Source organism: Gorilla gorilla, chromosome 2 (assembly GCF_029281585.2).
Source record: "Gorilla gorilla gorilla isolate KB3781 chromosome 2, NHGRI_mGorGor1-v2.1_pri, whole genome shotgun sequence".
Classification (NCBI taxonomy): Eukaryota; Metazoa; Chordata; class Mammalia; order Primates; family Hominidae; genus Gorilla; species Gorilla gorilla.
Genome location: NC_086017.1, coordinates 161803956 through 161827426, shown reverse-complemented (window position 1 = coordinate 161827426; position 23471 = coordinate 161803956). Strand labels below are relative to the sequence as shown.

Genomic DNA, 23471 nt, shown 5'->3' with positions numbered 1-23471 from the left:
AATTTTTTCCTCTCTCTCTGAAGGATGAAGAGGAGGAGACATCACCCAAATGTGAATTTTGTGGCAGCGATCTAAGAGCATTTTTTTCTAATGTGGATGTTTCCTCTGAACCAAAAGGGCATGTAAGTTCTAAGTCAGGTTTACTGTGGAAATAGTATTATCTTTAAACATATGTAGTATTTTCTCTTGCATCTTTCCCCTGCATTGCCATTTTTAAAAGAGTTAGGCCGGGCTTGATGGCTCACACCTGTAATCCTAGCATTTCGGGAGGCCGAGGTGGGTGGATTGCCTGAGCTCAGGAGTTCGAGACCAGCCTGGGCAACACGGTGAAACCCTGTCTCTACTAAAATACAAAAAATTAGCCGGGCATGGCGGTGTGCACCTGTAGTCCCAGCTACTCGGGAGGCTGTGGCAGGAGAATTGCTTGAACCCAGGAGATGGAGGTCGCAGTGAGCCAAGATCGTGCCACTGCACTCCAGCCTGGGCAACAGAGTGAGACTCTGTCTCCAAAAAAAAAAAAAAAAAAGAGTTATGTGTTAGCTGTCAGGGAAACGCAAATCACAAGCACAGTGGGATACCACTTCACACCCACTAGGATGGGTAAAATTTAAAAGACAGATAATAACAAGTGTTGATAAAGATGTAGAGAAATTAGAACCCACATGTACTGCTGAGGTGGAATATAAAATGGTGCATCACTTTGGAAAACACTCTAGTAGTTCCTTGAAAGGTTCAACATACAGTAACCATATGACCCATCAATTCTATTCCTAGGTTTATACCCAAGAAAATGGCAACATATGTCCACACAAAAACCTGTACAAAAATGTTGACAGCAGCATGATTCGTAATAGCCAAAATATAGAAACAACCCGACTGTCCATCAATGGATGAATGGATGAATAAAATGTGGTATATCCATACCATGAACTATTATTCAGCCATAAAAAGAAATATGAAGTACTGAAACATGTTACCATATGGACAAATCCTGAAAACATTATGCTAAGTGAAAGAAGTCAGACATAAAGAGTGCCACATGTTGTATGGTTCCACTTTATAAACTGTACAGAACAGGCAAATTTAGAGAGACAGAATGTAAATTAGTGGTTGCCAGGGGCTGTGAAGAAGAAAGGAGAGGAAGTGACTGTTAGTGAGGACAGGTTTCAGATTCTAAACTTGACTGTGATGATGATTGTACAACTCTGTGAATATACTAAAACAAATGAATTGTACTTTTTAAATGGGTGAATTGTATGGTATGTAAGTTATATCTTAATAAAGCTATTACCAGAATAAAAACTTATGATAGATTGTTATCCAAACCTTGTTAGTCATATTTATCCCCTCTAATCCTCTTCATCTAGGACTAACGAGATGAGAGTAACTTCTGTGTTTTCCAGGCCTCCTGCTGTATTGCTTTCCAAAATCTGATTGACTATATCTATGAGGAGCAAATAAAAACCAAACCCCCTAAAGCTGAATTAATTGCTATTGACCCTCATGCAGCCCATGGGAGTGAGGTCGACAGACTCAAGGCAAAAGAAAAAGCCCTGCAAAGGTAACATTGAGACTTTGATACTGAAACTCATACAGGCCAGCTTAATCGGAGCTCGTTTTGTAAATGAACCTCATTTTTTCAAGATATATAACTTTGAAGATGTATTTCCTAGATTCACAAGTAATAACAGATCAAACAGACAAGGATGGCATTTAAGCAGCTGAATTTTGTAGTAGACTGTTTTAAGCTTCAACCACATTTCAGATTTATGCCTGACGTTTTCTGATTTTGTAGGAAACAGGAGCAACGAATGGCCAGACATTTTGCAATAATATCAAGGGAACAGACTCATTTCTCTGAAGATGGTGAGTTCATTAGTGCTGATCTTATAGACCAGCTGTACAACGTCAGAAAGCTCAGATGTTTAACCAAAAGATGAAATGGGTGTATTTAAAAAATAGTATTGGCCAGGTGCAGTGGCTCACGCCTGTAATCCCAACACTTTGGGAAGCCAAGGTGGGAGAATCGCTTGAGCCCAGAAGTTTGAGACCAGTCTGGGTAACATAGTGAGATCCTGTCTCTATGAAAAATAATAATAAGTAGTAGTATTGAAAATTTTTTATTTCTAAGTACAGTATAGCCTACATCTGTCAAAATGGCCCAGAAAAGCTAGTGTTTCCAGCCATCTGGTTTTTGGAGTTTTCAGTCTTCATCTCATTGTTATTATTCATTGAAATAAATTAGCAACACCTACAGAGCACTTTACAGATAACTGCAAAGAGCTTTCAAGTTCATTGTCTCATATTTTATTAAGCATACTTTCCATTTTGTTTTCAAGCTTGGATATGGAAAATCTGTCAAAAATAAGTCAACTTGGCTGGGCACGGTGGCTCACGCCTGTAATCCCAGCACTTTGGGAGGCCGAGGCGGGTGGATCGCCTGAGGTCAGGAGTTCGAGACCAGCCTGGCCAACATAGTGAAACCCCATCTCTACTAAAAATACAAAAATTAGCTGGGCATGGTGGCAGGCGCCTGTAATCTCAGCTACTCGGGAGGCTGAGGCAGGAGAATCACCTGAACCTGGGAGACAGAGGTAGCAGTAAGCCAGGATTGTGCCATTGACTCCAGCCCGGGCAACAAGAGAAAAACTCTGTCTCAAAAAAAGAAAAAGTCAGCTTATTTTCTTCATATATTAGTTGTCGTATAAGTTGGCTCACCAGTATCACTGTAGTACTGGTACAGTTGAAGAAACACTGAGTTTAGAATCAGAAGTCCTGGATTTATATCCTTGCTTTTCTCCTTACAGGCTGTCTGATTCGGGGTAAATGACTTAATCTTTCTGGGCATAAGCCTCCTCCTCTACCACCCAGAGCTACTGAAAAGATACTTAGATGGGAGCTAAGCTATGAGGACGCAAAGGCATAAGAATGATACAGTGGACTTTAGGGATTCAGGGGGAAAGGGTGGGAGGGTAGTGAGGGATAAAAGACTTCACATCACTGCTCAGGTAGTAAGTGCACCTAAATCTCAGAAATTGCCACTAGAGAACTTATTCATGTAACCAAACACCACCTGTTCCCCAAAAACCTATTGAAATAATAAAATTAAAATAAATAAAAATAAAAGTTGAACTGCCAAAAAAAAAAGATACTTAGAGAAGATATATTTTTATTTATTTTTGTAACTAAATCCCTAATACAAAGTTTCCTGATATCCAACTGTTAGAGTATCAGTTCTGCTAGGACTAAGGCCAGAAAGTTTCACTTAATGAAAATTGTCTTTTTTTTTTTTTTTGAGACAGAGTCTTGCTCTGTCACCCAGGCTGTAGTGCAGTGGCACAATCTTGGCTCACTGCAACCTCTGCCTCCTGGTTCAAGCAATTTTCCTGCCTTAGCCTCACAAGCAGCTGGGATTACAGGCACACGCCACCACGCCCAGTTAATGTTTGTATTTTTGGCAGAGATGGGGCTTCATCATGTTGGTCAGGCTGGTCTCAAACTCCTGACCTCAAGTAATCCACCCGCCTCGACCTCCCAAAGTTCTGGGATTACAGGTGTGAGCCACTGTGCCCAGTCTCATTTTTCTTCTTTTAACAAAGGAATGTTCTCATTTTTTGACAAAGGGGAATAATAAAATTTTTAAAGATGATGAAAAATTTGAATATAAAAATGTCTTATGAATCAGCGCATTTATATTGGGGTTTGAAATTTCATTTTAGAAAAGAGGCTTTAGAAAATTTAAAACATATATGTATGTCTATGTGATTCTTTTCCCACTAGATTCAAAGCGCTTAAAAACAATTTCTTATCAACTTTCTGTGGATATTCCAGAAAAACAGACAATTGATGACATTGTGTTTGATTTTCAACTAAGAAACAGTAACATGTCTATCATTTGTTGTGATTCTCGGATAGCATGTGGAAAGGTAATGAACTTGTAATTTTTTTACTTGTTATTTTAAAAAAACCAGTTTTGCCTAAAATTATAAAGTCTTTCATGAAGCTTGGCTACATGATGCATTTAACTAGTTGTCAAAAAGAATTGGTACAGACTTGGCCTTTTAACTTCTGCTAGACTTTATAACAATGTCTTATGTTTGGGTTAAAGGCTTTTTACTTTAAAATGTAAGAGTTGCATATTAGAGAACATTTGGAACCCTTAGAAAATTAAAAGGAAGGGAAGAAAATTACCAAAAGTCCCAATCACTTCTCCCAAAACATTAATATTTCAATATTTTCTAGACTTGCACTGCCCAATATGGTAGCAATACTACATTTGGCTATTTAGATTTAAATTAAATTAAATTAAGAGTGTAATTTCTCAGTCACACTAGCCATTCCACAAGTCCTAGATAGCTACATGTAACTAATGGCTACTGTACTGCAGTGATGATATAGAACATTTTTCTTGTAATCAAAAGTTATATTAGCACTGTTCTAGATGGTTTTCCTTGCATGGGTTTTTGTTAACATACTTATAATTGTATCATATATATAATTTTTATCTATTTTTTAACTTAATTATAAAAACAAATTTTCCAAGACCAGGTACAGTGGCTCACACCTTTAATCCCAGCACTTTGGGAAGCCAAAGCAGGCGGATTGCTGGAATCCAGGAGTTCAAGACCAGCCTGGACAACAAGACAAAACCCCATCTCTACAAAATGAAGAAAAATTAGCCATGCATGTTGACATGCACCTGTAGTCCCAGCTACTTGGGGGGCTGAGGCAGGAGGATCCCTTGAGCCTGGGGGTGGAGGTTGCAGTGAACTGAGATTGCGCCACTGCACTCCAGCCTGGGTGACAGAGCAAAACTCTGCCTCAAAAAAAAATTTTTTTTCATGATATTATATAGTTTACATTAATATTATTTTCATAGCTATATAATTTATCATGTAGTTTAACCCATTTTTCTGTTCTCGGACATACTGATTCTTAACAATTTTTTTGCTATACTAAATACCATTTCCTTAAATATCCGTGTATGTAAGTACATTTCTATGTAAGTATAGTCCCTCAGAATAGACTTCTCATAATTAAATTACTGAGACCTGGTTTGTTTAACTTGGGAGATATAGAATTTAAGGGGTGAACCAGGCAAACTGGCTTGCACCTGTAATCCCAGCTACTCAGGAGGCTAAGGTGGGAGGATCGTTTGAGGCCAGGAGTTTGAAACCAGCCTGAGCAACATAGCAAAATCCCATCTCTAAAAAAATGTTTTTGGCTGGGTGTGTTGGCTCACGCCTGTAATCCTAGCACTTTGGGAGGCCAAGGTGGGTGGACTGCGTGAGCTCAGGAGTTCGAGACCAGCCTGGGCAACATGGTGAAATCCCATCTCTACTAAAATACAAAAATTAGCCAGGCAAGGTAGCAGGCACCCGTAATCCCAGCTACTTGGGAGGCTGAGGCAGAGAATTGCTTGAACCTGGGAGGCAGAGGTTGCAGTGAGCCAAGATCGTGCCATTGCACTCCAGCCTGGGCAACAGAGCAGGACTCTGTCTCAAAAAAAAAAAATTTTTTTTTTTAATTAATTAGCTGGGCATGGCAGCACATGCCTGTAGGCTCACTTACTTGGGAGGCTGAGGCAGGAGAATCACCTGAGCTGAGGGGTTTGAGACAGCAGTGAGCTATGATCATGCACTCCAGCCTGGGTGACAGATCAAGACCCCCGTCTCAAAACAAACAAACAAACAAACAAAAAGAATGTAAGGGCTGTCAGTAAACCCAGGTGCCTGGCAGAAGTAAATCCAAACTACCTTTGGAGGACGGTCACTAATTCCACCTTCAAATCACACCTACAAATTATTTTTCAAGTTCAGTTACCAGCACACAGTGAAAAATAACCAAGAACACAAGAAAACTTAACAATACAACTAAAAATCTAGAGGAATAATATCTAATAAGAAGAGACCTGAAAAGACTTTGGAAAATGAAGAAGTCTAACCGTGATCATGAAAATAAAAGATCAGCTTGAAGATATATGAAGGGAACAGAAAACTATAAACTGACATAGCAAATTTGAAATGGAAAAAAATGAACTGAAATGAAAATGAAAACTGCAACAGCTGAAATGAAAAATACAACAATCGAAATTAAAAACTTAAAAGATGAAAGCTGAAAGCAGGTTAGACTCCACTAAAGAAAGAACTAGTGCCCAGGAAGAAAGGTTGAAAAGAAAAAATATCAAAACTCATTATGGGGATTAAAAAAGGCAAGAAACACAAGAGAGAGTGTATGGAACAAAAATAAAAAGAAAGGTCTAACGTGCATTTATTCAAAATCCCAGAAGGAGAGAAAAAAAGATAATCAGGCAGAGGTAATATTTTAAAAGATAATGGATGATAATTTTTCAAAACTGATAAAAGAGACCAATCAACAGGTTTAAGGATCCCAGTGATCTCAAGCAGTATGAGAAAAAAAAAAAATTATGGACACGTCATAGTGAAACTGCAGAAAGCCAAAGACCAAAAAAAAAAAAAAAAAAAAGGAAAGAAAGAAAGAATTATTACAAGTAGCTAAGGAAAAAAAGTTCAGGTTACATTTAAAAGAAAACAGTTAGACTAGCAGATGACCTCCCAACAGCAACAATAGAGGCTCAAAGGCAGTGGAATGTCTTCAGAGTGGTTAAAAAAAAACAATGGCCAATCTAGAATTCTATACTCAGTTAAAATATATTTCAAGAAAGTGTAAGCTAGGTCAGGCGCAGTGGCTCACACCTGTAATCCCAGCCCTCTAGGAGACCGAAGCAGGCAGACCACCTAAGGTAGGGAGTTTGAGACCAGCCTGGCCAACATGGTGAAACCCCATCTCTACTAAAAATACAAAGATTAGCCAGGCATGGTGGCACATGCCTGTAATCCCAGCTACTCGGGAGGTTGAGGCAGGAAAATCACTTGAACCCAGGGGGTGGAAGTTGCAGTGAGCTGAGATCTTACCACTGCACAGCAGCCTGGGCAACAGAGCAAGACTCTTGTCTCAAAAAAAAAAAGTGTGAGATAAAGATAAGAGGATCACTTTATAAGATAAAGATAAAGATGATCACCTTTTAATTGACAAAATTTCAATCCACCAGTAAGATATAGCATTACAAAATACATTGTCCATATTAGCACAGCCTCAAAAATATATGAAGCAAAATTTCACAGAAGTAAAAGGAGAAATAAAGAAAACCATATTCATAATGAGATATTTTAGCCTACCTCTTACTTTTTTTTTGAGACATAGTCTTGCTCTGTTGCCCAGGCTGGAGTTCAGTGGCATGATCTCGGCTCATTGCACCCTCTGCTTCCCAGGTTCAAGCAATTCACTTGCCTCAGCCTCCCAGGTATCTGGGATTACAGGCGTGTGCCACCACGCCCAGCTAATTTTTCTATGTTTAGTGGAGACAGGGTTTCACCATGTTGGCCAGGCTGGTCTCGAACTTCTGGCCTTAGGTGATCCACCTGCCTCAGCCTCCCAAAGTACTGGGATTATGGGTGTGAGCCACTGCGCCCAGCACTACCTCTTTCAATAATTGACTACTAGACCAAGAAAAAAAAAAAAAGGTTGGGGGGCAGTAATGCTATAGAAAATATGAGCAATCCATTTAACAAATTTGACCTAATGTTCATGGATAGGCAGAGGAAATATTTTAAAGATGACACTCTTTGATCATTCTTTCCAGAGTGATCCATAGAACCAGTATAATCTCAGATTCCAGCAAGATTGCGTATGTGTGTGTATTGGGGGAAGGGAAGTCTTGACAAGTTGATTCTAAAATGTATGTGGAAATATAAAGAACCTAGAGTAACCAAAACACTCTTGAAGAAGAAGAGGCTGAGGAAAGGAGGATGTGTTCTACCAGATATTAAGATCTATTACAAAATATAGTAATTAAGGCAGTATAGTATTGAGGCAGGATAAACAAGGAAATCCACATGCATAATAGAGTCCAGAAACAGACTCATGCATGCATGAATATCTGATTTATGATAGCAATGGCACTGCACATTGTGCTGGGGCTGGTTTTTATCTGCTTTTGTTTTGTTCTTTTAGTAACGTGTATAAAGTAAAAAAAAAAAAAAAATTAAAATAGATATGTAATGTCAGATTTCTACCAGAAGGATTTTTATCAAGTTATACTTGCAAGGATTAGGGACAATCTGTTAATAATTGCTAAGAGTTGTCTCCTGTTGTTGAAGCAGGGCCAACGTTTAAATTAATAATTGATTTGTATGACTGTCTAGTAACCAGCTGATGTCCATTGTTGTCGTACTTACTACTTTATGTCCGAAACAATTAAGTGTCTTTTCTTTTCTGTGGTGTATAGGTTGTCAGGAATGAGCTCTTAGAGAAGCACTACAAACATGGGAGCAAGTTTCTGACTTCATTTCCAGATGGGACAACACAAATATTGTATCCTCTTTCAACAAGTTATTTTTATTAGCTTTATTACTTCAAAAAAAAGAAAGCTCAAGGAAGGAAATACATGGTTGGGTGCAGTGGCTCACACCTGTAATGCCAGCACTTTGGGAGGCCGAGGTGGGCAGATCACTTGAGCTCAGAAGGTTGAGACCAGCCTGGGCAACATGGCAAAACTCCGTCTCCACAAAGTGTTAGCTGGGCGTGATGGCACATGCCTGTAGTCTCAGCTACTCGGGAGACTGAAGTAGAAGGATCATCTGGGCTCAGGAGGTGGAGGCTGCAGTGAACTGAGATTGTGCCACTGCAATCCAGCATGGGCAACAAAGTGGGACCGTGTCTCAGAAAAACAAACAAATAAACAAAACACAGAAAAAGATAAAGATCCAGTGTAATTGAAAAATAGAAATTTTAATTAAAAAGACAGATAAATAGAAAGATAAAACTATAAAGGAACTTAGCGTGGTGGCTTAAACTTATAATCCCAGCACTTTGGGAGGTTGAGGCAGGAGGATTACTTGAGCCCAGGGGTTTGAGATCAGCCTGAGCAGCATAGTGAGAGCTCATCTTTACAAAAAATAAGAAAATTAGCCAGGTGTGGTGGTACACACCTTGAAGTCCCGGCTACTCAGGAGGCTGAGGTGAAAGGATTGCTTGAGCCCGAGGGGTCAAGGCTGCAGTGAGCCATCATCATGCCACTGCACTCCAGCCTAAATGACAGAGCAAGACCAAGAAAGAAAGAAAGAGAGAGGAAACAGAGGAAGAAAGAGAAAGACGGATGGAAGGGAGGGAGGGAGGGAGGAAGGAAGGAAGGAAGGAAGGAAGGAAGGAAGGAAGGAAGGAAGGAAGGAAGAAGGAAGAAAGGAAGGAAGGAAGGAAGGAGATACTACCCTCAAATTCTACCACCCAGAGAAAAGCTGTTAGCATTTTATTACTATTGTTTTTTTAAGACAGGGTCTCACTGTGAGGCCCAGGTTAGAGTGCAGTGGCACAATTATGACCCACTGCAACCTCAACCTCCTGGGCTCAAGCAGTCCCCCCAACTCAGCATCCTAAGTAGCTGGGACCGCAGGCATGCACCACTACACCTGGCTAATTTTTTAAATTTTGGTAGAGATGGGGTCTCTCTATGTTGCCCAGGCTGGTCTTGAACTCCTGGGTGCAAGCGATCCTCCCACCTCAGTCTCCCAAATGACTGAGATTACAGGTGTGAGCCACTGTGTCTGGCCAGCATTTAAAAATATATGGTTTTTTTGGCTATTCTGAACACAATTCCTATGGAGTAGCCGTGCTCCACAAAGAGGAATTAAAAAAAAAAAAAAGAAAAGAGAAAAATAAAAAAAGAAAAAGAAAAATATATGGTTTTTGTTTGTTTGTTTGTTTTTTGAGACATAGTCTCACTTAGGCTGTAGTGCAGTAGTGGGATCTTGGCTCACTGCAACCTCCATCTCCCAGGTTCAAGCAATTTTCCTGCCTCAGCCTCCCAAGTAGCTGGGATTACAGGCACATGCCGCCACGCCCAGCTAATATTTGTATTTTTAGTAGAGACAGGGTTTCGCTATGTTGCCAAGGCTGGTCTTGAACTCTTGAATTCAGGTAACCTGCTCACCTTGGCCTCCCAAAGTGCTGGGATTACAGGCATGAGCCACCACACCCGGCCTATGGGGTTTTTTAAAATGTTTTTTCTGTCTATGAGCATATATATATATATATATATATATATATATATATATATGTATATATATATGTATATATAAATGGATTCTTTAACTGTTTATTCATATTTTCTGACTCCTTTACATAATGAAATTATACAATAATGTTATAAATATATGATATGCAATAAATATAAAGATACAACACATTTTTTCCCCAAAAAACCATCCACAGGTAGCAACACCATTTTATAACCACATAGTACTTTATTATATAGATGTACTATAATTCATTTAACCTATCCCCTATTACTGAACAAAAGTGATTTCACAATTTTTGCTATTATACACAACAGCTAAATAAACAGCCTTGTGCATACTTTGTGGCATAGTTACCACTTATTTTCTTGAATTAAATACCTAGGGGTTGAGGCTGGGCATGGTGACCCATGCCTATAATCCCAGCCCTTTGAGAGGCCACAGTGGGCAGATCGCCTGAGCTCAGCAATTTGAGATCAGCCTGGGCAACATGGTGAAAGCCTGTGTCTACAAAAAAATACAAAAAATTAGCCAGGTGTTGTGGTGCACACCTGTAGTTACAGCTACCTGGAAGGCTGAGGTGGGAGGATTTTTCTGAGCCAGAGAGGTGGAGGCTGCAGTGAGCTGTGATCGTGCCATTGCACTACGACCTGGGCAACACAGCAAGACCCTATCTCAAAAAATTAAATAAATAAGTAAATAAATAAATAAGTAAATAAATAAATAAACATATAGGGCTAGAAATTCTGGAAGAATAATTTGGACATTTTAAAGCTTTGATAGATTTTGCCATCCCTCCACCCCAGAAAATGTATACCAGTTTACACACCCATGAGTGGTAGACAATTTTTAATACCAAAATTGAATACCCATTTCATGGAACACTAAGTTATTGATCACTTGGACTTTCTGCCTGATGGCCAGGTCATTCATTTAATATTTAAACTTTTTGAGCTTTTCAGATCCTCATAATATCTGAGGAAAGTAAAAACAAGAAGCAAAAAAATGAGGAGGCCTTTTCATGAACTGAGAGCCTCCCCCTGTAGAAGAAAGTCATTTTTAGTCATCGTTTCGTAAGTGTTTACTTAAACCCCAATGATAAGCCAGAAAAATGACTTTCACAGAATAGGAAGCATAATGAAGTTTTAGTTCCCTAGACCTTATGAGAGTGTGTAGGTTTTGTTTTAATTACATCAATAAATTTTAAATAATTTACCTGACCTAAAAATTTTTTTAAAGTTTTTAGAGACAGAATCCTGCTATGTTGCCTAGGCTGGCCTCAAACTCCTGGGCTCAAGTGACCCTCCCACCACAGTCTCCCAAGCAGCTGGGACTACAGGCTGTGTCTGTATAAAAACCATATAAAAATATACGGTTTTCCAACTTTTATTATTAATCATTTCATGCCCTGACTTTATTCCTCTTAACTTTCTTGAAGGCTGTGGCTGATTTGCAAAATGATTTAGAATCAATCTTGTGTTTATTTCTGGACTTCTAATCAGCCTGGATATGGAAATGAGTATTAACAGTTAGTGAATTATCTTCAGTATATTTTATTGCTTTTGATGCTATTGAAAATAGAATTGCTTTCTTAATCTCATTTTTAGAATGTCTACTGTTAGTGTATAGAAATACAATTTATTTTTGTATATTGATCTTGTAGCTTACAACCCTGCTGAACTCATATATAGGTTTTAATACATTATCTTATGAATTCCTTAGGATTTTCTATATACAAGAACATGTCATCTGCTAATAGGTACAGTTTTACTTCCCTTTCCAATCTGGATGCTTTTCATTTCCTTTTTTTTCCCCTAAACTTCCGTGGCTAGAACTTTTTTTTTTTTTTTTTTCTGAGACGGAGTCTTGCCCTGTCACCCAGGCTAGAGTGCAGTGGCACGATCTTGGCTCACTGCAACCTCCGCCTCCCAGATTCAAGCAATTCTCCTGCCTCAGCCTCCTGAGTAGCTGGGACTACAGGCGCACACCACCATGCCTGGCTATTTATGTAATTTTAGTAGAGATGGGGTTTCACCATGTTGGCAAGGATGATCTGAATCTCCTGACCTCGTGATCCACCCGCCTCAGCCTCCCCAAGTGCTGGGATTACAGGCGTGAGCCACCACACCCGGCCAGAACATCTATTAATAGTGCAATGTTGAATAGAAGTAGTAAGAGTGGACATTTTTGTTTAGTTTCTGATCTTAGGAAGAAAGCACTAAGTCTTTCACCATTAAGTATAGTTTTAATTGTGGGGTTTTTTTAATTAAAAAAATCAAAATTCTGAAGATGAAAAAAATTGTTTTGTAGAGACAGGGTCTTACTATATTGCCCAGGCTGGTCTGGAACTCCTGGGCTTCAACAATCCTCCTGCCTTGGCCTCCCTAAGTGCTGGGATTACGGGCATGAGCCACCATGCCCAGCCCAGCTGTGGGCTTTTTGTAGATACTCTTTATCAGGTTGAGGACATTCATTCCTATTTGAAATCCATTGAGTTTTCTTATTAAATAAGAGGGCTGAAACTTGTCAAATGCTTTTTCTGTGTCTGTTGAGATGACCATGTGTTTTTTGCTCTTTATTAATATGGTATATTAAGTTATTTTCAGATGTTAAACCAACCTTGCATATCTGGGGTAAACCCTACTTCATCATGGTGCATAATCCTTTTTATATTGTGACAGTTCATTTGCAAGATTTTGTTGAGGATTTTTGCATCTCATCAGTATATTCTGATCCACATAAAAAGCATAAAATCTTTTGTATTAATATAGTACCTCCCATTTTCAGAATGCTTTATGATTTCAGAGTGCTCTCTCATAAATTGAATTTGTTCCCAGAATAGTCAAGGAGCATTAGAACAATTTATATGACCTTATCTGATCTCAGCTATCCATCTGGAAACCTAGCCATCATTCGAGTGCCCAACAAGGTAAATGGTTTTACTTGTATAGTCCAAGAAGATATGCCCACTAACCCTGCTATCCTAGCAGTGCTGGATTCCTCTGGCAGAAGTTCCTGCTATCATCCCAATGGAAATGTCTGGTAAGCTTCTAGGTTCCTGCTGCTGCCATTTTGTGGCTTTCGTTCTGGGAAATTTTGTTTTTTCTTTTTAAATGATAAGAATGGGTTTCAGAAGATTTATTTAAGTTAGTGTTCTTTAGATGGTAATGTTCAACTCAGAGACATTTTTGGTTTACACCATTCCGTATGCTTTTCAGTAGAAAAATCCCAAGCAATTATAAAAATAAAGCTCATCATATTATTTCTACACATAGAATATATGAACTATATAATTACAACATACAAAAAAACTTGATAAATGATATGGTAACTCTAGGGATTTGGGATGTAACTGAGGCAGTCTCTAGAGCCTGTGCCCTGATGATGTTATTCTGCTTCATCTATGTAAACAACTTGTCAATAGACAGTTGATACACTATGTTGTTATTGTTTGAGATACATTCCTAACTAGTAAGCTTCCTATAGCCACAAGCAAGAACAGTAACATACACACAAAATCTCCAGAGAAATTAAGATCCTGGTCCCAATTTAACCTACTATGTATATACTCTGTGACTTCATATTATTTCATTTAGCCTGACAAAGTGAAATTTGGGTTCTAACTTCCAATACAATTTAAACTTTTTGAACTTTTCAGAAAGAGGTCTTTTCCTTTAAGTTATATACAGGTATAACAATCTCATCTCGGGAACCTCTGCCAGTAATTGGTGAAGTTTATATACTGCTAGTCCTTCAGAAAGTTAGGATACCGAGCTATTTGTGTTTTTCGTCCACAGCAGTAGTCAATTCATTACTACCACGTATATTGGAAACTTTCTACTTATCTTTCAGGATTCTATAGCAATTCTATGTTACCTTTGATGCAGTGCTATACTGTCACCAATATTCGTTGGTTTCTAGACTGGAAACCAATAGGTTCTTCCAGATTGGTTTTATGAAGCCCCTGCCCCATAAACTGAACTCCGAGGCACCCTGAGATGGCTCCTTGATACTCTCATAGCCCTCTCTCTGCCTCTTGTGTAGTGAGTCCATTTCCCTTACTTGACAGACATTCCTTGAGGGCACATCCTGAATCTTTGCTACTACATAGCAGCACGTCTGTACATAGTGTAGACTCAAAGAATGTTTACTAAATAAACAAGGGACTGATTTAGCCAGATAATTTTAGCTGGATATTATTTTCACCCAGATTTCAAGATAAAACTAAATCTTCCCTTCCTAGACACAATCAGATAATCACCTCAGTTTCTCATTTGTGCTTTTGTTATTAGATTACTACCATTGATCAATACTGGGTCCAATTTAACCTACTATGTATATACTCTGTAACTTCATATTATTTCATTTAGCCTGACAAAGTGAAATTTGGGTTCTAACTTCAAATACAATTTAAACTTTTCGAACTTTTTAGAAAGAGGTCTTTTCCTTTAAGTTATATACAGGTATAACAATAATATCTCTAACATGAGATGTTAGCTAGGGGTCCCCATGGCCAAGTCATCTAGTTTTTAAAAAATAATTTATTATCAAATTAAGTCAACTTTCTGAGTACCCAGAACACTATATCTATTGTCTCTCCTCAAGGTGGGGATGGTAAGAGGGTATGAGAAGGAGATAACTGAATAGAATGGCACAGCGATTAGTGCTGCCAGATCTCAGACGGTGAGGGGCTAAACGTGATGTAGTAAAATGTAAGGCATTCATGGTCTGAAGAGATGGGGTCGCCTCGTGGGTCTAAGGTCCACCTTTGCTCTGTCACAGACCTCTTCTCCACTGCAGTGATCACAGAGGTGTTCCGTGAGCCTCTGCCCCCACATTCAGCCATGATGGGCGGACTCCTGGAAGGACTCCTAGCTCCTAGTTGGGCATTGCCAGAAAACAGCTCTCTTGTACTGAGGTCAACACAGCCTTCCCCAGAATTTACAGCCACAGGTCTTTATTTTGGTGTGGTGAAAATCTAAGCACTGGTCTTTCCTCCTCTTTCAGGATTAATCTACTCTTCTGTATCTCATTTTCTCCAGACTAAGCCTTCCCTGCTCCCTCTTCAACCTTCCAGACTCCTTCATCCCAGGCTGATCCTTTGGACCCATTTTAGTTTATCAGTATGAACTCAAACAGGATACAGTACTTCCGATTCATGTAGAATTTAGTCATAGTATTATCACTCCTAAGATTACCTGAAGTTTCCACCACTCCTGCTAATCGCTGGCATAAACCGTTACTCCCCTTGGTTAGCAAGTGACAGGGATCATTCCAGTATTTAATTACAGTGTTACTGTTTATGATTTTTACATTTCCTTCCTGCCCAGGGTATACATCAATATCTTGGGAGGTCAATATTCAGATCAAGCTGGCAACAGAATAAGGGCTTGGAATTGGTCAAATTCCATCACTTCCTCACCCTTTGTTTCATTTAAACCTGTCTTTCTGGCTTTGAACCGTTATATTGGAGTCCGCATCTTAGAACAAGACAAGATTTCTATCACTTTTCTAGCAATGGGCCAACAGGCAAGAATCAGTGTTGGAACCAAAGTGAAGGTAGGTACATTTTTAAAAACAGTTTAAAGCATTTAGAATAATAATAAGAGTAGAATAACTTTTGTTAGTATTATTACTGATAGATTACACTAGTGCATAATCTACTGTCCACTAGGATTTTGGAATTCAATGGAAAAACATGTAATGAAAGCTTCATATGGAATTGAGGTCGCTTTATTGTTTGTTACTCTGAAATTCCTTTTAGTTCAGACTCAGATCCAAGTAACACTTATTGAGTGTTTGCTCTGTGCCAGAGTAGTGCTGCTTTGGGGGTTTAGTTTAAAGATTTCGTATTGTATTTGTTTTTCTCCCCGCCATGATAGAGAGCCTTGGGTTGGGTCAGGAGACCTGAGTTTGAATCATGTTCAAGACCAATCATAAGCCCTGTCTCCTTGGAGACACTTCCCAGACCTCCTAGTCCTTCACCCAGTCAGCCTCAACCACATCCTTCTGTGGGTTTTGTGTGTACTTGCCACCATCCCCGTGCTTGTTGAACAGTGCTGCCGTTCCTACTGGATGGCAAGCTCCTGACAGGAAGAATCTCTATCTTGTTGACTTCTGTAACTCCAGTGCCTCTCCCAGGGCACAGCCCTGAGTACATTCTCAGTGACCGGCAATAATGCACGATGGTTAAGAACGTGGAATTCAGGTTGCAGATTCTCTGTAGTTTCAAACCTCAGCTCTGCCACTTGACTGAGTGAGCTTGAACTTCAGTTTCCTTATCCATAAAATGGAATAATGATTCCGACCTTACAGATTGCTGTGAAGATTTGATGAGAATGCAAAGTACTAAGGGTGGTACTTGGCACTAAATAAAATAATATAGACATAGAGATGGATACAAATAGAGATGGATGTATAGCTATATACATAAATAACACATATAGTGTGTGACTTCGAACAGGTCCCTTAAACTTTAAGGACCTTTGTGTCATTGATTTTTTTTTTTTTTTTTTTTTGAGATGGAGCCTTGCTCTGTCTTCCAGGCTAGAGTACAGTGGCGCGATCTCAGCTCACTGCAACCTCCACCTCCCGGGTTCAAGCAATTCTTCCTGCCTCACCGTCCTGAGTAGCTGGGACTACAGGCGCCCACCACCATGCCCGGCTAATTTTTGTATTTTTAGTAGAGACGGGGTTTCACCATGTTGGCCAGGCTGGTCTCGAACTCCTTACCTCAGGTAGTCCACCTGCCTCAACCTCTGAAAGTGCAGGGATTCCAGGCATGAGCCACCACTCCCGGCCTGTTTCATCGATTTTTTTTTTTTTTTTTTGAGATGGAGTCTCTCTCCGTCGCCAGGCTGGAGTGCAGTGGTGCGAGCTTGGCTCACTGCAACCTCCGCCTCCCGGGTTCAAGTGATTCTCCCGTCTCAGCCTCCCAGATAGCTGGGACTACAGGCACACCACCACGTAAGGCCTGTTTCATTGATTTTTAAAGGAAGACATAGCTCCAAACTTCAAAAGTGCCTTCAACTTTTAAGTATGTGGAAATAGAATCTCAATATTCAACACAGGAAGGAATATCTCATGACCACCAAACAAAGGGGAGATTTCAGATTCAGGCAACATAGAGCGAGGGTCTACAATGTGCTAAGCACTATTCCAGTTCCTTTCAGTAAGTCTGGAAACTGCAGTCAAATTTTTAGGCTCCAGACAAACTTCTTTCTTGGTTAGAAATCTGCAGTATCCCCTCCTTTTGTTACATTACATCCATAGTAAATACATTCTTACCCAAAATATAAAAATACTTCTTTCTCCCCCCCACTTCCTTCCCCCACCCCTGCACCTCCCTTCTTCTCCCCACTTAGAAATTAATTTTAATCAAAAAAGAGTCATTTTGATGCAAAAGGAAGAGTTCATTATTAAAGTTTTTTACTTTTCTCATTGTTCTCATAATCACCCTTTAGGTTTTTTTTTTAATTACAAGCGGCTTGTGAATATATTTTTATATTTAAAGATTCAAACAATACAGAAATAAAGATAATTTTTTAAAAAATGAGATTCCCTTCATTTCTTCTTCTATTCTAACTCCCTTCCCCAAAGTAACCACCACACAAAATTTAGTGTGCACCTTCCTTCTTACTATGTATTTATAAATTATTTTATACATCTTTTTTTTTTTCAGATGGAGTCTCGCTCTGTTGCCCAGACTGGAGTGCAGTGGCATGATCTTGGCTCACTGCAACCTCCACCTCCCGGGTTCAAGCGATTCTCATGCCTCAGCCTCCTGAGTAGCTGGGGCTCAGGCGTGCACCACCACACTCAGTTAATTTTGTATTTTTGGTAGAGGCGGGGTTTCACCATGTTGGCCAGGCTGGTGTCGAACTCCTGACCTCAGATGATCTGCCTACCTGGGCCTCCCAAAGTGCCGAGATTATAGGCGTGAGCCACCGTGCCCAGCCTATTTTATACATCTTTTTTAAAACACAAAAATTAGATTATATTGTTGGTGGGGGTTCCTATTTGTTTTTGTTTCCCCACTTAGTAAGTATTGAAGATTTATTTGTGTCTACATTTTGAAGAATATTGAATTCAATATAAATATCAAATTTATATGAAATTTAATGACTTCTCAGTGGCATTAAACACTGACGATCTCTTCTTCCTGGAATCATTTCTTCCCTTGCTTCCAAGACTATTCTCCCCTGATTTTCCTTGTACCTCACAGGCCGTTTCTTCTCATTTTTCTGGCCTGATTACTCTTCATCTCCCCTTTTTCTAAATATTGGAGGAACCCAGAGCTTGTCCTTGGGTGGACTTTTCTCTATACTCACTCCTCAGTTTATCTCAGATAATCTCATTATCTGATTAGATTATCAGATTATCTCATTGAGTCTCACTTCCTTAAATATCATCTGCATGCTGATAGCTCTTTAATTTGTATCTTCAGGTAGATCTCCTATGAACTTGAGACTTGCAAGTCTCTGATTCCAATTCAACATACCCATCTGGATTTCTAAGAGGGCATTAAAAAAAACACAGGCCAGGCGCAGTGGCTTATGCCTGTTATCCCAGCACTTTGGGAGGCTGTGACAGGAGCATTACTTGAGCCCAGGAGTGTGAGACCAGCTTGGGCAACATAGTGAGACCCGATCTCTATGAAAGTCGTTTTTTAAATTCTCCAGACATGGTGGTGCATGCCTGTGGTCTCAGCTATCTGGGAGGCTGAGGTGAAAGGATAACTTGAGCCCACCATTGGCGGGGTGGGGGGCAGGGGTTCAAGGCTGCATGAGCGGTGATTGTGCCGCTGCACTCCAGCCTGGGCAACAGAGCAAGACCCTGTTAGGAAAAAAAGAAAAAACTTAACACAGCAGAACTTGATTTCAACACTTGATCCAGTCTCAGTCCTCTCCATCTCAGAAAATGGCAACTACATTCTTTCACTTGTTCAGGACAAAAACTCGGGAGTAGTTTCACAACTCTAAACGCTGTTTCACAGTCCCATACCAACTCATCTGTAAACTCTGCCTCCAAAATACCTCCAGAGTCTCACACTTCTCACATTTTCCAGTGCTGTCATTCTTGTCTGCCTCTTTACCTGATCCATCTCTTGCTTGATTATTGCAATAGCCTCCTAATAAGTCTCCCTGCTTCTGGCCTTCCCAAAGTCTATTCTAACACAATACTTAGAATGATACTTTGAAAACGTAAGTCTGGTCAGAACTCTCCGGGGGCTTCTAATTTTACTCGAGTAAAAGCCAAGGCCCTATAAAGACTTGCAATGCTGTACACAATCTGGACCTCTTTCTTTGAATAGTCTCTCTGTATTACCTTATCTCACTCACTCTGTTCCAGCCATACTGGCCTTTTTGCTATTCCTTGAAAATATCAAGCATGTTCCTGTCACAGGGTCTTTGCATTTGCTATCCCCTCAACCTAAAATGTTTTATCCCCATTTAGCCTGTGGCTGTTCCCTCACTTCCTTCAGGTTTCTGCGCAGCATCCTTTTCTGAGCAATCCATCAAAACCAGCCACACCCACCCCGACCTTCTCCCTAGCACTCTGAGTGCCTCTTTGGTCATTTGCCACACGTTTTAATATATAGTGCTGTCATTTTCTTTCACTTCTAAATAATTTAGAATACCTATTTTGACTTCAATGCAGTAGTCACTGAATTTTCAAATAGATAGAAAGATTTACCCCTTTCTTGTTAATTTCAAAATAGTCAGGAAATATGACTTGCCGTTTTTTCCTTCCTGTTTAGAATATATTGATATTTTCTTTGTGGTTGGTTACATAATTTTTATAAGTGTTCCATGTATATTTAACCAAAAAAGTTGTACAGTTTATTGGTACAAAATTCTATGTCCAGTTGTTCTAGTCACACCTCCCTCTCTATCCTTTTATTTTTGTGTCATTGGGTTTACTTCTGAGAAATGTATGAAAGTTTCCCAAAATGGTTGTGAATTTGTTCATTGTTCCTAGTATTTCAATCAACTTTTGCTGTATATATTTTGAAGCTCTGTGATCAGGAAATTAAAGATGCTGACTCTCTTCTTTGTGAGTTGTACCTTTCGCCAGGGCCAGCCCATTCTTTCCCCTCACTCATTCGCTCTTCAGTTGTTCCCATTACACGCCCTAGTGTATTAGTGAGGGTTTTGTTTTTATTTTGACAATAAAGGTAGTAATGTTATCAACATGTGTTATTCCTAATTTCCCTTTTAGTGGCCTTTACCTTAAGCGCTATTCCATCTGATGTTAAATTCTTACACTTGCTTTCTCTTTGTTAGCATTTGTTTGATATTTTTTCATCCTTTGATTTTCAACCTTTTTAATGTAGTTTTGAGTTATATGTTCTCTGGCAAACCACATATAGTTGGACTGTGTTCCTTTCCTCAACCTAACAGACTCAGTGGTTTTTTTGTTTGTTTGTTTTCAGAGACAGGGTTTTGCTCTGTCACCCAGGCTGGAGTGTAGTGGCGTGACCATAGCTCACTGTAACTGAAAACTCCTGGGTTCAAGCCATCATCCTGCCTCAGCCTCCCAAGTAGCTAGGACTACAGGCATGCACCACCATGCCCAGCTAACAGACTCAGTCTTTTAATACACTATATTTTAGTGGTTAGTTTAAAATTAACATATCTTTTATAATATGGATAGAATTAACTTCCAAATCCTCTAGTTGTTTTTCTTCCTTAACAATATTCTCTCAAGTCCCTCAGAAAATATTAACTATATAAATATGGATATATTTCCTAAAGTCTTCCTCTATCTCCTAATTATTTTTCCTTGAGTATAAGTTTCTCTGATAGGTAAATCTGGTGCTTCTCTTTAGTGGCGTCAAATATTCGGTGATTCTCAGTTGTGTGTTCAATTTGAATTTGAGAATTCCTGTTTCCCTGTTCTGCTTACTAAAGTTTGCTTCAGATGCTAAGGGGTAGAAGGCTAGCGCTAGTGCCTGCTGCCAGCCTCAGCCTGTGGGCATCAGTGCTCAACACAAAAAGGAAAAGGTGAGGGGCCTGCCTCCCAATTGATCAGCCTAATGTTTACCTCAGACTCCGTCCTGCTTCCCATTTCTGTTGAGTTTGAGCTCAGAGTATATGTGTTTTTGGTTAGTGGTTTCATTTCGTCATTTCTCTCTATATGCATATGGTCTCATCTGCTTTTTGATTTTTCAGGAATTCCTTAAAATTAACCTGCCGATGAAATCTTTCTTATTCCAACCCCGCTGGAAACAAGGTGGGGGGAGGGGAATAATCTTTCTTATTAGAGCCATCATTGACTTAATCTGTAAAAAAGTTTTCTGTCATGGTGTGATATTTGGGGTAAAAGATTCTGAACTATTCTTTGTTATTTGTCCATCTCATACTCTTTTCTTCCTCCATTCCTTCCTTTCTATGGAAGGAGTGAAATACAGAAATGATACTGTAAGTATCATCTTTTGCAGGTAAGTGGTTACTTAGCTTGCAGAGGGTAGTAGTTTTGCTTGCATTTAACCTGCCCCAGAGAGGCTAAATGCCCCTCCTAGGCTGGCTTTGAAGCTACAGACTGAAAACACCTCAGGCAAGACTGTCCTGGCAAATCCATTTAGGCTTCTGCAGCTGCAAGAAGACAACACCAGCCTTGAATCGTCAAAAGCTGTGAGAGAGTGGGGAGAGCAGAGGCCAAAGAAGAGTAATGGAGAGGTTAATTTGGAATGGCCTCCTGGAGGTTGGGGCACATTTAGGAGCAGGAAAGGGAGTTTTAGTCTTTCCCAGTCCTACCTTCTCTGAGGAAAACTGCCCTTCTCAGTGCCTTCCCAGTGAGCACCCAGCCTTCAGACCAGCACTCACCCTACCTCCCCCACTGGGCACTTTCCACGCAAGGGACTGGGTCTGAGGCATCTTTGTGATCCCCTCAGTAGGTGCTGGTTAAATTACTTGAATAAATTATAGGCTTTTGAAGGTATCCAGATTCCATTTGGTCTCTCAAGTCTCCACAGTGTTTCAGCTCTTTCCTCATTCAGAGTAGAATAACACCACCGCCCCTGCTTACGGATGAATTAGAGTGGACCCTCATCAGGGAATCCAACCCCACATAAGTGCCATGACTCAGTTCCTCCCACCTCCCCAGTTCCACTTCTGGACTCTGAGTTTCCTTCTCTTTCTCTTTGCTGAAAAGCTACCAAACCCTGAGGAGATTCCAATCCTCCGATACGTAAGTGGAGATGACCTTCTTCTGCTGGCCAGTTTAATAAAGATCCGTCGCCTGTTTCATAAACTTGAAGGATGTGTGAATTTTCCCTCAAGCCAGGTTTGGGAAAAATTAAAGCAACCTTCCTACCTTTCTTCACTTTCTCTAAAACTAATTGCCCTTTGTCACAGTTCTGGTATAAAGCAAGATATAATGAAGACAATAAGAAATATAATAAATGAAGAAATTTAACTAAGAATGATGGTGCTTTCATTTGTTTTGTTGAATTTTTTTGGGTTTTTTTGGTTGAAGTTTTTTTGGGGTGGGAGGATCAGGAGTGTGATGGCTAGTATCAATCAAGGGTCAGCTTGATTGGATTGAAGGATGCAAAGTATTGTTCCTGGGTGTTGTCAGTGTGGGTGTTGCCAAAGGAGATTAACATTTGAGTCAGTGGACTGGGAGAGGCAGACTCACCCTCAACCTGGATGGGCACCATCTAATCAGCAGCCAGCGCAGCTAGGGTAAAGCAGGCAGAGGAAGGTGGAACCAGCAGACTTGCTGAGTCTTCCAGCTTTCAACTTTCTCCTGTTCTGGCTGCTTCCTGACCTCGAACATCAGACTCCAAGTTCCTCAGCTTTTGGACTCTTGGACTTACACCAGTGGTTTGCCAGGGGCTCTCAGGCCTTTGGTCACAGACTGAAGGCTGCACTGTTGGCTTCCCTACTTTTGAGATTTTGGGACTCAGACTATCTTCCTTGCTCCTCAGCTTGCAGAAGGCCTAGTTTGGGACTTCACCTTGTGATGGTGTAAGTCAGTACTCTTTAATAAGCTCCCCTTCATATACACATCTATCCTAGTAGTTCTGTCCCTCTAGAGACCCCTGAATAATACAGGGAGGATTCAAAAAAAGTATACAAAATGACTAAAATACCAAGAAATATGCTATATTAATTTAGAACAAATTCTGAGCATTCACTGGTTTACTTTTATTTTTTTAAGAGATGAGGTCTCACTGTTGAAGTGGTGTCATTTTCTGGGGTGATACCCAAGGTTCATTGCCTCATGCCAGGAAAATTAAGCACACAGACACACACACACAAGGAGTGAGCTTAAGAGCAGAGGTTTAGGCCGGGCACGGTGGCTCACACCTGTAATCCCAGCACTTTAGGAGGCCAAGGTGGGAAGATCACAAGGTCAAGAGTTCTAGAT

The 23471-nt window shown here is 40.0% G+C and overlaps 1 protein-coding gene across 1 annotated transcript in view; it reads left to right on the top strand.

Moving 5' to 3' along the window:
• The window catches only part of ERICH6 (glutamate rich 6), a 44128-nt gene extending 21607 nt beyond the window's left edge, over nt 1–22521 (top strand). The window contains exons 7-14 of the mRNA XM_055382973.2: nt 24–122; nt 1404–1561; nt 1796–1866; nt 3781–3926; nt 8309–8394; nt 12981–13136; nt 15425–15653; nt 22251–22521. Coding sequence (XP_055238948.1) covers nt 24–122; nt 1404–1561; nt 1796–1866; nt 3781–3926; nt 8309–8394; nt 12981–13136; nt 15425–15653; nt 22251–22514 — 1209 coding nt within the window. The 3' untranslated portion in view covers nt 22515–22521. The remainder of the gene's footprint in view (nt 1–23; nt 123–1403; nt 1562–1795; nt 1867–3780; nt 3927–8308; nt 8395–12980; nt 13137–15424; nt 15654–22250) is intronic.
• The last annotated feature ends 950 nt before the right edge of the window (nt 22522–23471 follow it).